Consider the following 20,453-nt stretch of genomic DNA (forward strand, 5'->3'; position numbering starts at 1 on the left):
AGAACTGGAATGTATTTTTATACTTACGTTTTGCAGCTACTGATTAATGAATTTTTTTATGCAACAGAGTGATATTAGAGAAGACTTTTTAGAAAGGTAATCCCTAAAATACCTGAAAGAGCTCTGATTTACAGATTATTATGATAGCCTCTTGAGATGATGTCCTTGTGTAACTGCTGCCATTCACCTACACCAGTGTATGCCAGTGTTGCAAAATTTACCTTGAATATTGCCATTCTGTAAACTGAGTCTTGAAAGACTGTTCAATATGAATGCCTTAATGGTATGAACAGTTCCATGGAGCTAGTAGGATAATTTTGCAAGTAAAAAAATGTGACTAAGCTGAGCATGAGAATGGTGGGGTACCTTCCTGTTCTCTCTGAAAAGGCAGATTTGGCAAGTTGAATTCTCAGCCTGGATACCTACACTGACAATACTTGAATAGGCTCTAAGTAACTTGATAATTGCTTAGAAAGGTTGTGGATGCCCCATTCATGGATGTGTCCAAGACCAGGTTGGTTGGAGCCCTAAGCAACATGATTTAGTGGGTATTATCCCTGCCCAAGGCAGGGCAGTTTGGACTGGCTGACCTTTAAGGTCCCTTCCAACACAAACCATTCTATATTTATTTTTCAGTGCTGTAGGCTGGTGTTCTCTGGGTGTTCTCCTTAGTGATTGCTGACATTAAGTATTTTCTTTCCTTCTCCAGGGTGTCACTTTAACAGCAGCTATTGGAGGTGCTGATATGCCTGTAGTTATTACTGTCCTGAACAGTTACTCTGGATGGGCTTTGTGTGCTGAGGGCTTTCTCCTGAACAACAACTTGCTGACCATTGTTGGTGCACTCATCGGCTCCTCTGGGGCCATCCTCTCTTACATCATGTGTGTGGTAAGAAGTCAACAGAAACTCTGCTTGTTTGAGTTATGAAAAAGCTTTTTTAACCATGTTTTTAGGAAGATAAGCCATTGGATCTCAAACTGTTACATGTTTATAGACTAGAAAATTCTTGTTTGAAACTGTTGGACTAGATGTCAGTAATTTTTATTTGATTTGGTGAGAGACATATCTCAAAACTGAGGAAAGCCCTTGCATTGACTTAAGCATTAAGGATTTGTATCTGGGCTCAAAGAAGTATGATTGCTTGTGGTCAGCTATTTTTTTTCCAGTCATACAGCTTCTGAAATGTGGTTAAATTTAAGCTAGATTTAATATGTAGCAGGAGATACTTTAAGAAGTGTGTTCATTGGTCAGGCAGTGATTTGCAGTTTGGTTTTTGGAGTGCAGAAAAGTGTGCCCTTTTCTTCACAGCAGCTACTTTGGATCACAGCAGCTACTTTGGAATACCACGGGGTGGCAGCAGGCCTGCATGAGTTCAGTGCTGTGTGTCTGCAAGCTTGAGATTCATCTCGGTGTGAGAGTTGTATTGTGCTATAGTAATGACCTCCTTTTCTCTGCAACATTTGCGTAGAGGCCTTGTATTCAAAGATGGAGAGGTAATGGTTTAAAGAAAACAGTTTGCAGCACCACAGCTGCCAACTTTCTCGTTCTCTATGGTGTAATCCTGCTTTGTTTCTGCCCTTGTGCTCTTGTGTGATCGGTGCCACTGTTCTCCTGTCTGATGTTTTCCTCTGGTCAGCTCTGACAATCATCTTTTACTTCATCTCCACTGATAAATAGTATTGTTACCATGTTAGGAATGTTCAGTATCGTTCTTTTTCATCATTCTTGAGGAAAAATTTCAGAAAAGCTTAAAAAGGTATTCTTGTAAAACTACATGAAAGTAAGTTAAAATTAACAATTCTAAGTATGAATTGCAAAGAATCTCTTTCTTGAACATTTTCTGTCTCCTTATCAAAAGGAAATCATATTATGTAGCTCATATATTTAGTTGTATACATTCAGGAATTCAGTCCATGTCAGTGGAAAAATAGTGCTTATGGATAACGCAGGTATAAAACTCTTTTAAGAATCAAATTCTTGTAAACTTCAGGGAAAATGTGAACTGTTTGGTGTGTGTTTACCAGTAATCTATCTATACCTTCATTTTTGTTTTACTCTCTCTTTCCTTTCTAATATTGCTCACTCTCCTAGCACTCACAAGAGAGTTTTGAAATACTTACAGAGTTGGTTGGAGGAGCCTAGGTAAATAGGAAGCCTGAGGGAGTAGTTAGCAAAATAGTTAGGCAGTGACAGAGTGACTTTCCCCAGTGTTTCTCAGATTACAGGAAGTTTAGTTTTTGAGGTAGTGTCTAGAAATATTGTGCTGCTTTATATATGCTTAGACAACTGAAGTTCATCAACCAGTAAAATGAAAATTATTTTGTATGATTTCTGCACAATAAGCAGAATAACATGCTCTTAGCCCAGAATTTTTCTTTTCTGCTGTACTTCCTTTAATGGAAATCATTACTTTAGAAAGCATTGTTATAATCAGGGCATTCAGTATCATTGTCTTGAAGCTGCATTTCAGGAGAAGGAAATGCTCAAGAGTTTCAATAAATTCTGCGCTTGGTGTTTCAACCTGGGGAAATGAAGCAAAAGTTTCTCCTTCCCCTTTTTTGTCCTTTTTTTTCCTGTGGGTTTTAGGGTTTTTTGCGGGGGGATTTTTTTGTCGACTTATTTTTGGTTGGTTTTTTCCTTCTTTTTTTTGCTTTTTTGGGTTGGGTTTTTTTTTTTTTTTGCTTGTTTGGTTTTTGAGTTTTTTTTAATTTTCTTTTTTTTGGGTTTTTTTGTTTGGTTGGTTTTTTTTGTTTGTTTTGGTTTTTCCCCCCTACTTTTTAGTATGATTTCTGTCAAAGCTAGTATATTTATTGATACTTACCTAATTATCCATAGTCAGTCCTGAGTCTTTTAAAGCCTCAGTTGATAACTGAGTTAAAGGCAGGGAATTTAACTTCAAAAAACAAAGGCCTGTACTGTTTGCTTATTCTATGAATTGTGAGTCTTTTAAGACACCAACACAATACATTTTATTCAGAACATTTGATTGTTAGCATGTCCTCGTCACTCCTTTTTTACCCAGAGGTAATGATGATTGCAATTCTGGTATTAGACTCATCATGGGATCCAGAAGAAACTTAAGGTTGAAGAGGAACCATTAACTGGGTTGATGAAACAGAGCAAGAGAGGGGACAAACTGTGTTAGTCTTACAAATTATATGCTGACCATTTCTGTGTATTAGCTGTGACGTTTCTGTAGGCACAGTGGAAGCACTTGCAGTTCTCAGGATTCAGGTATTTGATTTTCCCTGGACTGTAAGCTCCTGGCCATTGTTGTTATTTGTCTGTGGTCAGCATAGAGGGCTTTTTGCCACTAGTTGGATTATCAGTGAGTGATGAAGCTTGCACTTTATACCTCCGTATTTGTGGTGTGTGGTGGTAAAGAAAGTGGAAGAGGCTACAGAAGAGTTTTCACACTGTCCCAGATATGTTGGTTAATGATTGCTTGATAAAGGTCTTAGCTCTTCTCTGCCTTCCACATTTTCTCTTGGAAGTTCTTGGCTCTTTGCAGTGGAGCCAGGCAAGGGTACTTCAATCTTATGCTTGCTTTTAGCCAATTCCCATATTTCTAATTATATTTTATCTTCTTTTTTTTCCCCTTTGACTTGGTCTAACTGTTGTCTTTTGGTTTAGATATGTGTAGAAAGTGCTGTCCTCCCTACAAGCTTGGCATGTGCAACATCTGCAGAGGGTATTCTTCTGTCTAGGCTGTCCTACCTGACACAACTGCTATAATGTTGAGATAGATGCCAAAGGCAGTGTGTTCTCAGGGTATGTGAAATACTGTGTGCTGTAGACAGTGAAAAATATTGATTTCACCATGTTTGTGTGCATCCCTTACAGTATCTGACACAGTGATGACTTATCAGGAAAAACAGAAGTTCTAACATCATCATTTTGCTTATTTGCTAGGTAATAAATTTCAAAGAGTGGCACACCTTCTGAGACTATGGCAAAAAAACTGTGGAGCTGCATGATTTGAAATGTGGAGAATAGATATCTGGAAGCACAATTTTGTACTTCCTCCTACTCATATTTGTGACTCTCCAGATCCATTCCTAAATTTTGTCATGGCTTCTCAGCTAGTACAGAAGATGTATGATTCATATGTGTAATTAAAGAAGCATTTTATCCTCTTACTTTCCTGCTTCTAAAGTTTTTTATCCCCTGCAGTTACAAGTTTTTCCTATTTCCCGTTATTGACAGATATTACTTTGGGACCACAGTCACGAGCAGGCGTGCCAAAGAAAGCATTTAGCCAATGGCTTTTTCTGGCTATGTGTCTAATGGAGCCAGATTTTCAGGGTGTGTTCTTCTCTTAAACATTCTAGTTAAAATCTCTTGTTTTCCTTTGGTGGTCAGCCAGTAAGTCAATGGTCCCCTTCAGTTCTTTACAATGTGGCTGGTTCAGTGTGGCTGATTAGCTGCTTTTGAGTTTTCCTGTTTTGTTGCTGTAGCAGTTTTGCTTCAGTACTACTTGTAAGAGCTTTGTGGATTCCATGCTGTCATGGAGCAGTGCTGTGCTTACATGTAAATTGGTTAAAAACTATGGAAAATATCTTGCAAAAATGTGTGTGTGTATATGCCAATGTAAAAAAAAATTTTAGAAACTGTCATCAAGCATGCATTCTTTCATATTCTTCCCTTTTAAGAATAAAAAGAGACCAATATTTGCTATTTGCATAGTTTTGTTCTTTGTTTTGGAGAAATATTGGCGCTCTCCCACTATGTGTGTAATGTAATGTGTTGGAAGCTGATGTTTGGTGATGGCTGTGGTAAATTGTTTTAAAAAGCCTGTTTTAAGAGTCTTTGGATTATAAGAAGGCAAAACCAGCTTATAAAGACTATTTTCAGGAAGTCTTTAATATTTTCAGAAATCTTCTTCAGAAGTTTTCTTTGTGGAGTGTCACCTTTATTTTTGGATTTTATCTGTATATGACCAAAACCATCCTGTCTTTTAGGCTATGAACCGTTCCCTTGCAAATGTGATTCTTGGGGGCTATGGCACTGCATCAACAGCTGGTGGGAAACCCATGGAAATTACTGGAACTCACACAGAAATCAATTTGGACAATGCAGTTGAAATGATAAAAGAAGCTAATAGCATTATTATTACTCCAGGTAAGACTCTCTTGACTTACACAAGATGTTCAGAGGATGTGATTTAAAAATAAAAATCCCAACCAAACAAAAACACAAAATAAACCAAAGAAAGGTAGCAGCAAAGAGATTGCAGTATGGCAGCAGCATATCAAATGTTGACTGAGTCCATGTGATTTGTTTTTGTTCCCTGGTCAGATATCATTCCCCTGTGCAGAGATGTGTGCCACTTCATTTTTGTTTATGTGTCATCAAAGTTTGTCTTTTTTATTTGCATTTTAAATTCTTCAGAACAAAAGCTATCTTTTGTAAATTAAGTTTACACCACAACAGCTGTACACAAAATTAACTGAATTCCAAGCACAACTACAATACCAGTGGTACCAATTTTACCAACAGATCTGTTAAATCGTGAAAGACAGGATTTTGTTTACACTTCTCATGTACTTGTTCAATTCTGCATTTGTTTATGAAAAAGAAAGGCCAAAAACCCCCATCCAAAATGTAGTAAATATAAATACTGTAATTAAAGTAAAACAACCCAACCTGAAAACTAAAGCCTGAATTGTCTGAAATGATTATGTTGGCTGTTCATGTCGTTTAGTAGTACGTTCCCTGAAAGGAAAACTCAGGTAGGGGACAGTTTAGGATTTCTCCTTTAACTAAATGGCATGACTATCATGTTAAACTCATTTTAACACTGGAATGTGAAGAATGCTAAAATACAAAGTTATCTTTCATTTTGCTTCAAGTTTAGAGAGACCATCAGTGAGGTAGGGTTCTAATTTGGTAAGCTACTTTTTTTCCTGATGAAGCTTGCAGTCATCTTCAAGGAGTTTGCGTCTTTCTCCTGTGGTCAAACCTTGAGCACACCATTAATAATACATGTTTTTTATTTTTATCTTTGGCATAGCTGCTCTGATGAATTACCTCAGAGAGACTGAAAAAATTATTTGCTGCTAAAAGCCATATCTAGCTACTAGATTTGCATTAAGCTGATTGAAATTTTGTTGAGGGTAATGGTTGTCAAGTAATCTGACAATCACCCTTTTATGAATTTTTCAAAATACCTGTCTGAAACATCCTTTTCTGATATAGAAAGGAACATGTCTTTTTGTGAGGGCGAAATAAGTGCCTTTGTAGTTTGACTGGTCAAATCACTGCACTGTAAGTGGTCAGGAGATCAAGAAAGAGATTAATTACAGTGGTCAGGCTGGGAATGTGTGAGAATCTGATGTGCGTTTTTAAAATTTCTTTCATTTATTTTTTATTATGAGAACTTCTCTGTGTGTGGAAGGTACACTTATTGTCTGCAACTGGTCTTTCTGCACTAAAACAGGAAAATACATTAAAATTCTGAAATTCTTTCAGGTTATGGCTTGTGTGCAGCAAAAGCTCAGTACCCAATAGCTGATCTGGTGAAGATGTTGAGAGAACAAGGGAAAAACGTTAGGTAAGTGCTTTTCTTGATGAGAAGTATTACAGGTGGTTTGTTTTGGTTTTTTTCATTCCATTAAAATCGCTAGTTTTGGTTTAATGTTTTTTTCAGCATTGACAGAGGCACAGGATAGCAAAGTTAAAGACGCCTCTGAAGATTGTCTAGTTCATCCAGCCCCCTTACTCAGACCAGGATCAGCTCAAAAAGTTGCCTGGAATGTTGTCCAATTGGATTTTGAATGTCTTGATGGAGACTGACAACCTCTTTTGGGCAGTTTCTTATGATGTTTAGTCATCCTTAGGGTAAAACCAGTTTTTTCTGTGTTGTAATTTGCAGCTGTTGCCTCTTGCCCATTCCCTGGATATCCCTGAGAAGAATTTGGCTCTATCTTTTTTATTGCCCTTCATCTATATTTATACACAGCGATAAGATTCCATTGATCCTTCTCTTCTGCAGGCAGAAGAATCCCAGATTTCAGTCTCTCCTCTTGTGGCAGATAGTCCTAACCATTAAGCAACTTACACCTACACTTATGGGGCTCCTGTAAGATTTTGCTCTTGCAGGCAAGACTGCTATTAGAGTTCGTTGAGCATCTCATGAAAGGATTATGGGAGTGCATGTCTCCAGTCGCCTGAATTTATTCTGCTGGAGTGCTATTCCAAAAAACAGAGATAATTCTTAGGTTTCCAGTATTGGCCTCAAGTCTCCTTTCCTCCTTCACTTTTTCTGTAGACCTTATATATTCTGAAAGTACTGGAAAGCAAACATTATGTCTATCTTGCTGATTGTTTGAAATTTTGCTTGTTTTCTATTTATGATAACTTAATATTTTAAAATCAATCAAGGCTCAGTTTTCATTTCAAACAAGGTATTTTGGGAGATGCTGGTTAGCCAGACTCATTCTCTGATTTCCATATGTTTATTTCAATTAGATGGTGACTTCCCTTTGGAATCATTCCTCTAGTAATTAGGGTTTTTTTGGTTTTGTTTTTCTTCTTCCACTACTTTTCCAACCTTATTAAAAAGTTGCATGTAAGCTTTTGCAGCATATTACAGCATTGTGTTGGGTAACAGTAGAGTTCTAGGGTTTAGCAGCAATAACTTGTTAGTGTTTAACCAGAATTTTGTATATAAAATTGCTTTATGGATGTATTTGTTTGTGCATGAGAAATGAGGGTGTGTGGTGGTGTATTTGCTTCCTGGAGCAGTCTTCACACCTTGATTCTCCATGTTTAGCAACGGCTCTGTGTGTGTCCAGATCGCATTTGAGGGCGCTTAGTTTTGCAACAAAAAAACCCTTTCATGGCTAATGCGATGACAGTCGTACACTTCTGGCTTTCCTTTCAGTGCTTCCGTGGGGGGTTAGCTCTTTTTTGACCAACCTTGGTGAAATAAAAAAAAAGAAAAAAAATTGGTTTTGCCTTTTATGTTGGCTTTGCAGGAGAGAAAAGTGAATGAGTTCTTGAAATAAATGGCTTATACTTAAAATGAATCAGTTTCAGGAAGGGATGACTGCAGTGGTTACCTAGTATTTTAATGAAAGAAATCTGTATTTACAGTTTGTGGTAATTCAGGCCTTTCATCACTTTGCTGGGCTCCCATGGTGTTCATTGAGTGCAGCTGTTGTCCTCTGGTTTCAGTAGGCCTGGAGTGCCTCGGGACCCTAATGCACTCACCATCCAGATGTAGTGACACTCTCACACACGCTGTGGAGGGCTGCCAGCATGGACACAGGATTGCATCAGTCTGTAATGCCCATCGTGTGCCAAGAAAAATTGCGACTGTCATATGGTCTGGTTTTTTGTTTCATGGCTCACCCCTGATCCAGAGAAGCTGTTGTTTTAATTTGCTTTGCCTATAGCCATAACATTCTCATTGAAGACCGCAGATTATATAACATGATGCATAACCTTTGACTAGGATTTAAATTTAGAAATACAGGAGAGATTTTGGAAACTTTAGACTGTTTTAGTTACTCAGTTGCTTAGCTAGCATCATCGCTCACTTGAGATGGTCTTGCAGCAGATCACATCTTTAATGCATTAGTGAAGTCACAGAGAAAGCTGGATATTACTGAGCCTTGAGTATAGCTTTCCCTTGTCATGGATGGATAAACAACGAAACTTTTTATAGGCTAAATCCCATAGCCCCCTGAATCTGTTGGCCTTGGAGAGGAAATGGCTGTCCTACAACTGGTGTTGTATTTCTGCAAAGTTAGAAGTAAATAAATTGTTGAAAGTTCTTGCCTTACTGACGTTCATCAGTAATGCTGAAGTTCACATGTAATGTTGTTTGTAGAACTCTGGTTGTGAAATTCTGATTTTTCCTATATAATAAAACTAAATTCTGTAATAATTTTATATATAGAAACATAATTACAATCTAAAACTGTATGTTCTCATATATGCAAGGGTTGTTGATGCTCTCATATCCACATCCAGTTAACTGTCCTAGTTTTTACCACAGTATAACTTTCTTGAGACATTTGCTGTCAGTGTGTTTAGTTCTCCTGCATAATAAGATGTTCTTAATAAGAAAAATGCATTTTGGTATGGAAGGACTCTTAAAATTATGCTTTGTGTAGACTTTCTAAATAATTACGTAGTTAATAAGTTGATTTTCTAGGAATTCATAGTTGAGGGACATGCACATTGCCTCTTTAACAGCTTTTCAAAATAGTTGCTAGGAAGTTAGTGTTCTGGTTTGGTTTTTTTTACCTTTTTAAAGGTAGATATCTTGAAGGACTTGGCTTTCTGTCTTTTGGTGCTGGAGAATGTAATTACTTTTGAACAACATGAAAACAATTTCTACATTTTTGAAAATATGGTAGTATTGATTTAATGTTGTACCTGTGTTTTTAAGTTTTTCTTATTGATATGTCAGTGGTTGAAGTCTAATCAGATGTTTAGTGTTCTGATTTTTTTCTCCACTCTTTAATTTCTTGTAAGTAATAGAATGTGTGCATGAGTATCAGTTACACATTTATCTGCAAATAAATAAATAAATAAGCCTGATTACCTAAAACTATTTATGGTATCAATTTAAAACCATCATCTGTTGTGGCTCTACAAGAAAATCTAGAAGAATTTTTAAGGATGAGCTGTTAAGATGCTGTCCCAAGCAGCCTTAACACACTGTGTAGCTCATGTGCAAGATGGAAATTACTGTCACTGATGAGAGGCAGCTTAAGGACAATGTGTGCTGGTGCAGGTTTCTGGGAAGCTGAGTTATTATACACAGTATGAAAACACAAACTGTACCTGTGTGTCAGTTCTTGGTTTGTGGTAATCAGCTTTGGTGTATGGGTTCTGAATTATTAATGCTGCACATGAAGGGACAGCTGAAGTCCATCAGGTCTGTTTTGCTCCAGTGCTTTATTTCTATAGTTAGAACTTGCAAACCATGCAGTGCCTGATGGCTTCTGCAAGGATGCAGCTGTAACTGTGTTCTAGGGGAGTATTGTAGGTGGGCTGTTGGTTCCATATTCGTCAGCTCACCTCTGGATGACCTTACTAGGTCAGTATATGATGCTTTGTGGAAGCAGGGTCTTGTTTTTTGCCTGTAGTTGGGTTCTTGGGAAGGCTACTGCACAGAGCTAAGATCCATCTGCATCTTGACCCTGCTGTCATATACCGTAGTGGTTGGAAATAGGGAGCCGGTGTCAGCCCTTACTTTAGTATGTGTAATTTAGCTGTCTAACTTAATTTAAATTTAACTGGCTTGATTGCAGCAGAGCCACCAAGCTTGATCCATGCCATAGGACTGGTTTTGGGGGCATCTGTTGCCTTCAGCATGACAGTAAGTCTAAGCTAGCTGGGTTAGCTTGTAACCTGCAGTTGTCCATACTTATGATAAACATTATACTCTTAAGTCATTCCGCACTGCAACTGTTGTTATATGGCAGGATTCAAGATGTGGAATACTTGAATGATGTACTTCTCTGTTCATATAGTTTGTTGGTGGCTTTTTTTCCCTTCCCGTTACCTTGAGTGATGGATTCCTGTTTTTACTGAAAACAGAGCTGAAGAGTGGTGTCTAAATAAAGTGAATGAGATGTGAGAACCTGTTAGTGAAGCCAAGCCCTTGGGCAAATATGACATTTAAATTGTTGAGTAAGTTCACTTAGGCACCAGGCAGATGCTACTTGGCTCTGCCCAGCTCTGGTATAATGACAGGAACCCTGTCTTCACATTAATGAAGTGATCCTGAAACACTTTTGTGCTGGGTTAGGTGCTGCTATTGTGAGCCAGCTCTTTCACTTTTGATTACAAGAATGTTATTTAGCCAGCTGTAATAAAGATAGATACTGACTTTATGAGCTGTATGAAAAGTAATTTCTATTTTGAGATATTTCAATAATTTTTCATGCTATAGCTGTCATTTTGATATTGCTGAGTTCGTACTACTTCAGCCACCTTCAGTCCTTTCTATCCCTCTCAACTCCAAATGCAGTTTTCTGTGCTGAAAGTGCTATATATGTCAGGAGTTTTAGATATCTAGTCTAAATTTAAAATAAAATGCTGCACTTTTATATTACTTAAAAAAGTTCAAAACATAAACTTGTGCTCTGTGTTGTCTTTATAAAACTATAAAACTAAAAGGTATTCAGTAGAGGCTGGTTAAAAGAGTTGAATATCCTTGCCTTAAGCTGTTTACCTATCAAGTGTGAGTAGCAAGGTGATGTACACTTACTTCAGTATTTGACAATCGTTGGTGGTAAGCAAGCGCCACATTATGTTTTCAAAGTCAAAAGAAAAAATTCTTGTTGAATTCTGTGTTTCAGTGAAATACTAGAATAATGTTTCAAGTCATACACAACATGGCTGTGACTGTGTGTTGTGGTTTAAGATTTCTTCTTGATTTATAAACAAACCAACCAACCTAAGGGAGTTCCTGCATTACTGATGACAAAAGAGTATCAAAGAAACTTTGCAATTTTTCACTTGAAAGCATTTTTGCCATAAAACATGTTTCCCTTTTAAAATAATATGTGTTAAATTTTTGAATATGAATGAGGTTCATGTTATGAACATCTGAGACGGCATATGTAACAAAATGTTCCTGAGGAAATGCACATAACTTTGAAGAACTGCTGCTGTTGTGAGTTGGAAGCAAGATTGCTGCTTTTATTTGACCCATTAGGAGCCATCAGGGATTTTTAGTATTTATTTTGCACAGTTACCTGAATTCTGAATCCTGCCTTCTACTGGATAGGCTGATTTCAGTCCAGAACTGAGTAAGTGTTGCCTTGTGACATAGTGAGAGTCTTAGAGAAGCTGTAATTTTAAATTACTCTTTTTTTTACATTCTTGCACATCCAGTTTTGAGTTGTACTGGCAAACTACTGTCATATTTGGTTAACAGACTCTTACAAGCAGACTTTTGGGAGTCGCTTCAATATTTGTCCAAAAAAGCTTTTTGTATGAGCAGCTTTCTCAAACTTTTTGAATACACAGTATGTGGTTTCAAGCAGAGTCTGTCAGAAGTCTGTAACTACTGATGGTTCATGCCATAACTCTTCCTCTATGAAGATAATTTGTCCCTTTCTTTTCTTCTTTCCTTGCCTCTTGCCAGTAATGGCGAAGTCAAAGGTGAAATTCATTCTCTTGGCAGCTTAAATTTTGGCTTTCCAGCCCTTAAAATAAGATTGTATGTGTATATAGTACTTAATAGAAACCTCACGAGTGTTTTGTTTTGTGTATTGCCAAAGCAGCTTTGGTCACAAAGGCACTCAAATAATTTTATTAGACACAAAAGAGAATTTTGTTGGAAAATCTATTTTCACTGCCAGAGGAGTGATGAGTTTCTCAAGGGTACTTCAGAATAAGAGTTCTCCTACTGTTCTGTTAGTGATCAAATTTGGTACACTTAAGATCTATCTGCAGTACTACACATGGCTTGTGTTACTGAGTGGTGTGAAACATAAGCTGTTAGTAATTTGTGCTGTATGTTTGCTCTCCTTCTGATTCTAGGTATTAGCCTTTGCAACAGGGTCCCAAATGTTTACTAGCTGAATTCGATCTATTCCTGTTCTTCTTTAAAAGCATTCCTTCTAAAACTAGCTTTTAACCTATTCTTTGACCTAGAGCTTAAAGCTGTATTATTTCTAGTATTATGTGGATTAATCATATGTCCTTAATTTTGTTGCTGGAGTTCCAATTGTCTTGTATTTTATTGTATTAATGTTGCCTTGATGATGGAGTGCTCAGTTGCCCATTTAAGGATGTATTTGTTCAGTCTTTAATTCACAAGTGATCTGTGTTGATTGGACTGTGACTTGTGGTCCGTCAGTCATTCCCATTGCAGTGGAGTTGAAAATAGAAGCATATGACTATCTATCTGTCATGGCAAATTGATTTATTAGTAATTCTCTCCTTTCTGAAGAATTCTGAATTACTTTCATTTAATTCCTGATTTACTTGGATTTCTGTTCAGAAATTTCTCTTCCAAAATCCAATAATTCAAAAATCCAAGGGTTTTTTTTACTATTTTCCTTCTTTTCCAAAGTATCTGTAGACTTCTGAATTAAACATTATCTTCAGCCCCATACAATCTTAATCTGAGGCACTTCTGGCATGCGTGAGTCAGCATTGCTTCTGGTGATAGCTTCAGAGATGGAAAGACAGAAAGTGCACATGACAGTAGACATGGATATGGCTTGCTTGTAAGGGCCAGTAGATGATCAGAAGAGTAACAACAGGAAACAGATTTGCTTCTAACCAAATACGTCTTTGGTTTGCAGTGAAACCAGCTTAACATCTCCATTCTGGCTTTTTCAGGTTTTTAGTCTTAGGGAGCTGCATACATATATGCCTGAGCACCAGAGGTCTGTTGGTCTGTCTGAAGCTTTAGTAACTCATGAGCAGTGTAATCTCTCTATGTTATTTTTGAGCTGTTCTGAAAACATTTTAAAAAATGTTTATGCTTAAACTGTTAGTTTTTTAGCTCTTTACCTTTTCACTCCCCATCCTTGTTTTTGGTCCCCTTTTCATTTCCTCCTAAAGTCAATCCAGAGAAGAAAGTGGCATGTTAACCTAATTCAGCTAGACATTCTCTTGTGCTTGAAGTCTTGTGCTGTTAATTTTTCTGTTGGATTGAAAGTGTTCATACAAGTGTTCCTTGTACATACTCTAGACATACCTGAGTAATAAAGTCATTTGTTAAGGGCATCTCTAGGTCTAGGAGTAGTTTTGCTTCAGAAAGGTGGCATGGTCTCTGGCCTTTCTCATGGCAATTTTATTTAAACAGTGTGGTGTTTTCAGTGATGTAAAGGACCTGAAAAACATACTAATGTGGATGGTAGTTTTGGAGTTAAAAGGATCTTTTGTAAAAGTCCAAAAGAATCTGTCACAAGGTTTGAAATACAGTACTGCTTGGAAGGTGAACTGTTAAATTTTAACAGATTCTTTTCATTAATTGTCATTTGTGCTTATACTTAAGAGCTTCTCACCCTTCTAAGTCACAGGTGATAGTTTTAATGTATAAAACACAGTAGTCCAAACTTACTAAATAAGTTTCTTCCCTTTTAGGTTTGGTATTCACCCTGTGGCTGGCCGTATGCCTGGTCAGCTGAATGTACTGCTAGCAGAAGCTGGTGTTCCCTATGATATTGTACTGGAAATGGATGAAATCAATGAAGACTTCCCAGGTTAGAACATGAGCCATAAGCTTCCACTAGATTGAATGATTGATTTGCTTCTGTTTTTGCACTGCACAGGGATTTTAACAATAGAAAGTCAAGAAGTCAAGCCATTCAGTTTCTTTTGTAGAGGACTAGAGGTCTTTTGGAGGGAGGTGTGGGTAGGGGGAGCTTTTTTTGAATTGCTTGTAGCTGTGAAGTAAATGGCAAATGCTATATCCTTATTATCTCTGTTACTGCCCTGTCCTTGCAGAGCAAAATTATTATTACTTCTTTAGCTCAGTTATTGTTAATGACATGACTTGACCCTGTCATGTACAGCATTGTACTGGCAACTTCTTGCTTTTTTTACATTTTTATTTAAAAGGCAGAAGTTTGCTGCTGAAAGTTTTTCAGAAAAATATTCAAAAGAAAAGCCAGGCACAAAAAAATTTGGAAGTGATGTGTGTATTCAACCACATTTAAATATCAAAAGGTTTTAAATTTTGTGTGGCAGGGTTGAATTGGATTGTGAATGTGTGTAGTTTGTTAGCGGTAGCTGGCAGCACATTTGAACTCTCACATATAATTGGCTTGAGAAGTTTGTAAAATACTTGTGAGCATACTTAACCATTAGGGGTCCTTCTGCCTAGAATGTGCATCAGCCTCAATGTTTCAGTTTCAGATAATTTTTCATCAGTGTTTTCTTTGTCTTGCTGCAGAGACTGACTTGGTTCTTGTAATTGGTGCAAATGATACAGTTAATTCAGCAGCTCAGGAAGATCCGAACTCTATCATAGCTGGAATGCCAGTTCTTGAGGTCTGGAAGTCCAAACAGGTGAGATTAATGGAGTTGAATTATCACCTACCTTTAGCAAGCTTTTAAAAATATGGTTTGTAGGATAAGCTAACAGGATTTTTCACTATTCTGGTTTCCACAAGAAGCTTTTCTTCAGGTTGTCCAACAAAATGGTTAGTGCCTTGCAAGTGTGATGCACTTTTCATGATTTTAGAATCATCATCAAGTGCTTTAGTGAGACCAATGATGACTGCAATAGAAAAGATCAATTAGGCTGCTTCTGCTAGAATGTGATTAGAATAAATGGTGGTCTGCTTATATCCACGGCCCTGAAATATTTCTGTACTCATAGCTGTTTTGTTAAGTTTATAGTTGACAACTTTAATACTGAGGTAGAAATACAAGAATGAATAGTATGCTTAAATAAAATAATAAATAGTAATTAAAAACCAACAAACATCCCTCACAAAAAAAACCAAACAAAACCCCTAAAAAATGCATGACTGAGACAAGTAGAGCACTTAGACTGTCCAAGTTGAACCAACAGTGTAGTTACTTTAACAGTTTTGCTCTGCTCTAAAGTACATATAGTGTTTCCTTGGTGTGAAATCTTTGATACTTTGTTTTGAATGAAGTCCTGACCTCAGTTGTTCTCTGGGTTATCCATTCAAGTTCTCAGACATATACATTCATCAGCAGTGTGTGTAGCTATGGATTGCAATTTGAGAAATAAAAATGGACACAGTTAAGATAAAGTTTCTCAGTTTCTCTGCTAAAGATGCCATGGTTAACTAATTTTACACTCAATAGGTAAAACTGGCTATTTTTTTTAATGTCCTATGTATGAAGTAATACAGATGAATGGTAAAGAGACAGTTGCACCAAGTATTGGTGTGAACACTTATCTGAATTTTGTTGCTATCAGGGAATTTAACACTTCAAAATTAAAGTTTCAAAACACTTCAATGTTATGGTCATTAGTAGACATGCCATGCTTTGGCTTTATTATATAGAATAAAGTAAATGCATGTGCAATGTCCACAATCTCTTAATCTGAAATATAGCATTGTTTTTAACAAGAAAATGTTTCTGAAATTGATCTGGATATCAATTCATCTTCTATATTAAAATTTGAAATACAGTTTCATAGCAGTGAGCGCTCTGTTTTGGTCAGAGGTTTCTCTTTATTTGTTGGTTTTGTGTTGCCTTTGTGGAAGGGTGGTGGCTGTGCTTTGCTGTTTCAAACATGAACTCTTTATGTGCAGGTCATTGTAATGAAGAGATCTCTGGGAGTTGGTTATGCAGCGGTGGACAATCCCATCTTCTACAAGCCCAATACTGCCATGTTGTTGGGAGATGCTAAAAAGACCTGTGATGCCCTGCAGGCCAAAGTCAGGGAATCGTACCAAAGCTAAATACTGATTTATATTCTGCTCATATTTCCGACTACAGTTTTGTCACAGAGGTCACAGAAAATGAGAGGTGGAAGCATCTCTCAATATCCTAAGGCAGCTGGCTTTTAGAGAAGACTGCATTGTCTCCTAGGAGATGTAGTTCAGTCAGGGGATATAGACTTTTATAAAAGATGGGCAGATTAGCCCTTCAAACTAAATCTCCAATGAGACAATGCATAAAAGAATAAAAATGTTTTTTTTTAAGGTCAACATTGTGCTGTTACAAGAAGAACCTAATAACTCATGGTCATCTTTAAGTAGTTACTGACTTCCTCCTCCTTACTGTCTGTAGTTCTGTCATGGAAATTCACTAAAAAATACTGTGCCAAAACTGTATTCAGTCTTATCATCAAAGCTGTTTTTTGGCTGGTATGGACAATGCAACTTTTGATTTCATCAAAACTTAAAAATAAATTTCAAACAGATGCAAGAAGAAGAAGAAAATCCTTGCATGTCCCTTAGAACTCAGGACATTCTCTGAGCTAGATGTGTACATGATTTGAGATCTAAGCATAATGTTCTTTTTCTTTTGGGGATTGTATGGATGCTGTGAATCAGGAACATTTTAGGAAAGTTACTTTACTTTAAAATGCGGTTCCACTTTTTATGGTGTGCACTTATGCTAAATGAAACACAGGATATCAGGCACTTGCCAAGTAATCTTCAAGTCTGACAAGGAAATGTACATTTACTTGCACTGCTTACATATTTTAAGCAGCTGCTAAATTGTCCATCATTTCCAGTCCTTGCCTTTTTAAGTGTCTGAGAAAAAATATGGTCCAGTTCTGCACAGGCAGAATGTCTTTCATACCTATCTGTTCACAGAATTTGGACCACAGTGTTTCAGTTTGTTCACTTAGCTTTTAATTGTACTTACTACTTTAGTAGTAGTGATGCTTAGTGATGCTTTCTTAATTAATATTGTTGTGATGCTGAAAAAAACACATTTGAATTCTCACTCTCTATTCTGGTCTTGTGAGATCCCACCTGGAATGCTGTCTTCAGCTCTGGGGCCCCCAACACAAGAAAGATGTTGACCTGTTGGAACAAATGCAGAGGAGGCCACTAAGCTGATCACAGGCCCTGAGCAGCTCTCCTGTGTGCACAGGCTGAGAGAGCTGGGCCTGCTCAGCAGGGAGCAGAGAAGGCATCCCTGACACATTGTAGCACTTTCCAGTACCTAAAAGGGACCCCAACGAGGGCGAGAGAAGGACTTTTCATACAGGCATGTAGTGACAGGACAGAGGGGACGGATTCATACTAACAGAGGACAGGTTTAGACTAGATGATAAGAAATTCTTTGCTGTGGGAGTGATGAGGCAGTGGAACAGGTTCCCCATCCCTGGAATTGCTCATGACCAGGGCCATATGGGGCTCTGAGCAGCCTGGTCTTGCAGAAGGTTCCCTGCCCATGGGGTTCCAATTGCACCTGGATGGTCTTTAAGGTCCCTTACAGCCCAAGCCATTCTGTGCTTCTATATTTAAGATACTGAAGTTCATTAGAATTTTTTTCTATTGTTTGGGCAGCGCAGAAACATACTAAACTTAAAATCCAGTGCTTTGATTGCTTTTGCTAATTTAATTAAAAGCACTGTTTAATTTCCATAATAAGTCCAGCAAATTTAAATTATGACATAGATTGCCATTTCATTTTTATTCTGTCAAGTATCCTTGACTGAAATTCAAATATTTGCCTAATAACATGAATTTGTCATATTTCCATAATGATATAGCAACTGTCCATGGTGAAAAGGCAAAAAAGAAATCACTGTCTTTGTGTTGGAGAAGACAAACTATTATGAAGAAAGTCTTGAAATTAATCCATTTTGGTTGAGAGAACAAGCATTTTTTTATTACACCATGCATAGAGACCTCATATAAAATACAGCATTTCTTCTTGGCTACCTCTGTTTTTATGTGAAGATCACTTAAAACACAGATTTTGAACAGGTGATACATTAAAAATGTAACAATATACAGCAGATCTATCATTTTTGCAGATCTCTTTTCTATGATTTGACATAAATTTTTTCATGCAAGCCCTGTGTTGCATACTGCAGGAAAAGGCTTGTAATTGAATTTTAATTTAAAACACTGTGACAGCTATATTTGAATGTAGCATGTATAGCTTCTCAATTTCATTGTATTCAACTTTTCCTTCAGGTCTATAAAAAACAGGAGGGAAATGGGAGAAGAGAAAAGACAAAGAATTAATTCTCCATATCCCTCCCAACTAAGCAAAAGAAAAAAAGGGGATTTGAAGGGATCTAACATGCTGAAGCATTAATTTTTGTCTTGTGAAACTTGAAGTATCCAGCTGCAGTATGCATCATGTCTCTGTTCATAGATAGCTAATAAAAGATCTAGCTTTTCTTTAAAAAATAGCAAATGAGGGAGGGGGAACACTTTTTCATTTGTATTTGGAGAAAAACCCCATTCTGTTACTTTATGTAAGTAGTGCCATGGTTCTCTTTAACATATGCTTTACCGTGGAACACTAGATAATTGCTGAAGTGCTAATAAAAAGCCAGTTATTTTTCTCTGATCACTATGTTTGTTTTCTTCTGTTGTTTTTCCTGAGTAGTTAACTAGTCCAGTGTTACTTTTGAAAATTAATATAATCAAGCTGCCACCAAAGGATATTGAGATTGAAGGCTGTAGTGAATGGAAATCATAATAAAATATTCTTTTTCTTTTTTCTTTTCTAATTGCATTGGTTCTTTGCATTTTTTCATTCTAGGTTTGATTGTCACCTGACCATAGCAATTTCACTTAGCTTTTCTAGTGAATGAAAAGGGTTATACAACTGAGAGTGATTGAACAAGATATGTGTTGCTTTTTTGAGATTAAAGAAGATAAAAGAAAAGCTATAATAACTGACTAGTTAATTACCTGAGTAGTTAATTTTCTGGTGGCTGCCGTGTGAGATGAATATTATCCCTTTGAGCCAGATACCATGTAGATTTGCTTCCACTGTTTTTTAGTTCTGCAAGACTGTTGAGTTGATTACTGTGATTCCGGTTTCTACCTTCAGAGTGGTAAGTGAATAATTTTAGCCATCTGACAGTCTGTTCAGTAATATCTCAAGTCTGACAATGCAGCTTTCGTGTTTTCCTCAAGCTTTGGTGAAGCCCAGACTGGAAGTCTCTTCCAGAGGCTGCAGCCTGGCATTGGCCCATGAAGTAACCTGTCTTCCCTCTTAAAGGAAGAAGGGAAGCATATACAGAGAGCCGGTTTGTAGTGTGACAGAGGGTAAAGATTAGTCTATGTCATGTGGATCTGACTGCTGCTTTGAAGATTTTCTTCTCTCTACCCTATCTCCAACCTCTTATTACCACCCAAGTGTTTGCTCTAGTCTGACTCAAGCAGGCTATGAAAATCTGATCAGGTCATGGCAAAGCAGTGCAGCAAGAACAAGAGTACTTGTCTCTGTTCAGCTGTGAAGCTTTTGCAGTTTGCAGTGTGTGTCCATGACCACTAAGAACTTCAACCTTTGCTTTTTTTTTTTTTTAATTTATTTATTTTACAATACAAATTGTTACAGTACTAAAGCTACAGAGAAATTTAGTTTGAAAAGATCCCCTAACTTGCATCAGTTCCCTGCTGAAAACAGATCCAATTTGATTAGATTGGTACAGGCTTTCATTTGAACTTCTTGGTGGAGATGTCTGCCTCCCTGTTGTTGCAGTGTTCAGTTCTTCCAGTTGGGAACAAGTGATTTTTTAAAAATTGTAATTGGAATTTCCTTTTCAACTGTAATTATAATTTCCTTTACTGGAATTGCCTGCAACCTCAGGAGACCAGTTTGCCCAGTTGTTCCAGTCTCCAGCAGCACTTCATATCCTTTAGCAGGCTGATGTGCTTACCCATCTCTGGAATGCATTAATTGTGCAAGCATCCAGACCCCTCTGCAGTACCCACCCGGTGTTATCTTGGACAAACCACATTGAACATCAGAGGAGGCTGAAAGGGAGGGGATGCATGGGGGGAAGATGGACTGAAAACAGAGCTGAAGCCCAACTATTTTCCATCATTTTTCCACT

The 20,453-nt window shown here is 37.3% G+C and overlaps 1 protein-coding gene across 6 annotated transcripts in view; it reads left to right on the top strand.

Moving 5' to 3' along the window:
- Nucleotides 1-19,153, top strand: part of NNT (nicotinamide nucleotide transhydrogenase) — a 49,335-nt gene extending 30,182 nt beyond the window's left edge. For 3 of the 6 annotated variants that reach the window (XM_064736920.1, XM_064736919.1, XM_064736922.1), the window contains exons 17-22: nucleotides 710-889; nucleotides 4,963-5,122; nucleotides 6,473-6,554; nucleotides 14,069-14,187; nucleotides 14,880-14,995; nucleotides 16,222-19,153. In XM_064736920.1, the coding sequence (XP_064592990.1) occupies nucleotides 710-889; nucleotides 4,963-5,122; nucleotides 6,473-6,554; nucleotides 14,069-14,187; nucleotides 14,880-14,995; nucleotides 16,222-16,371 (807 nt within the window). In that variant the 3' untranslated portion in view covers nucleotides 16,372-19,153. Of the gene's footprint in view, nucleotides 1-709; nucleotides 890-1,309; nucleotides 1,542-3,634; nucleotides 3,764-4,962; nucleotides 5,123-6,472; nucleotides 6,555-14,068; nucleotides 14,188-14,879; nucleotides 14,996-16,221 lie in introns of those variants that run through there. The other 3 variants (XM_064736918.1, XM_064736923.1, XM_064736924.1) reach the window with 3 other exon arrangements.
- The last annotated feature ends 1,300 nt before the right edge of the window (nucleotides 19,154-20,453 follow it).

This window comes from Zonotrichia leucophrys, chromosome Z (assembly GCF_028769735.1).
Source record: "Zonotrichia leucophrys gambelii isolate GWCS_2022_RI chromosome Z, RI_Zleu_2.0, whole genome shotgun sequence".
Lineage (NCBI taxonomy): Eukaryota > Metazoa > Chordata > Aves > Passeriformes > Passerellidae > Zonotrichia > Zonotrichia leucophrys.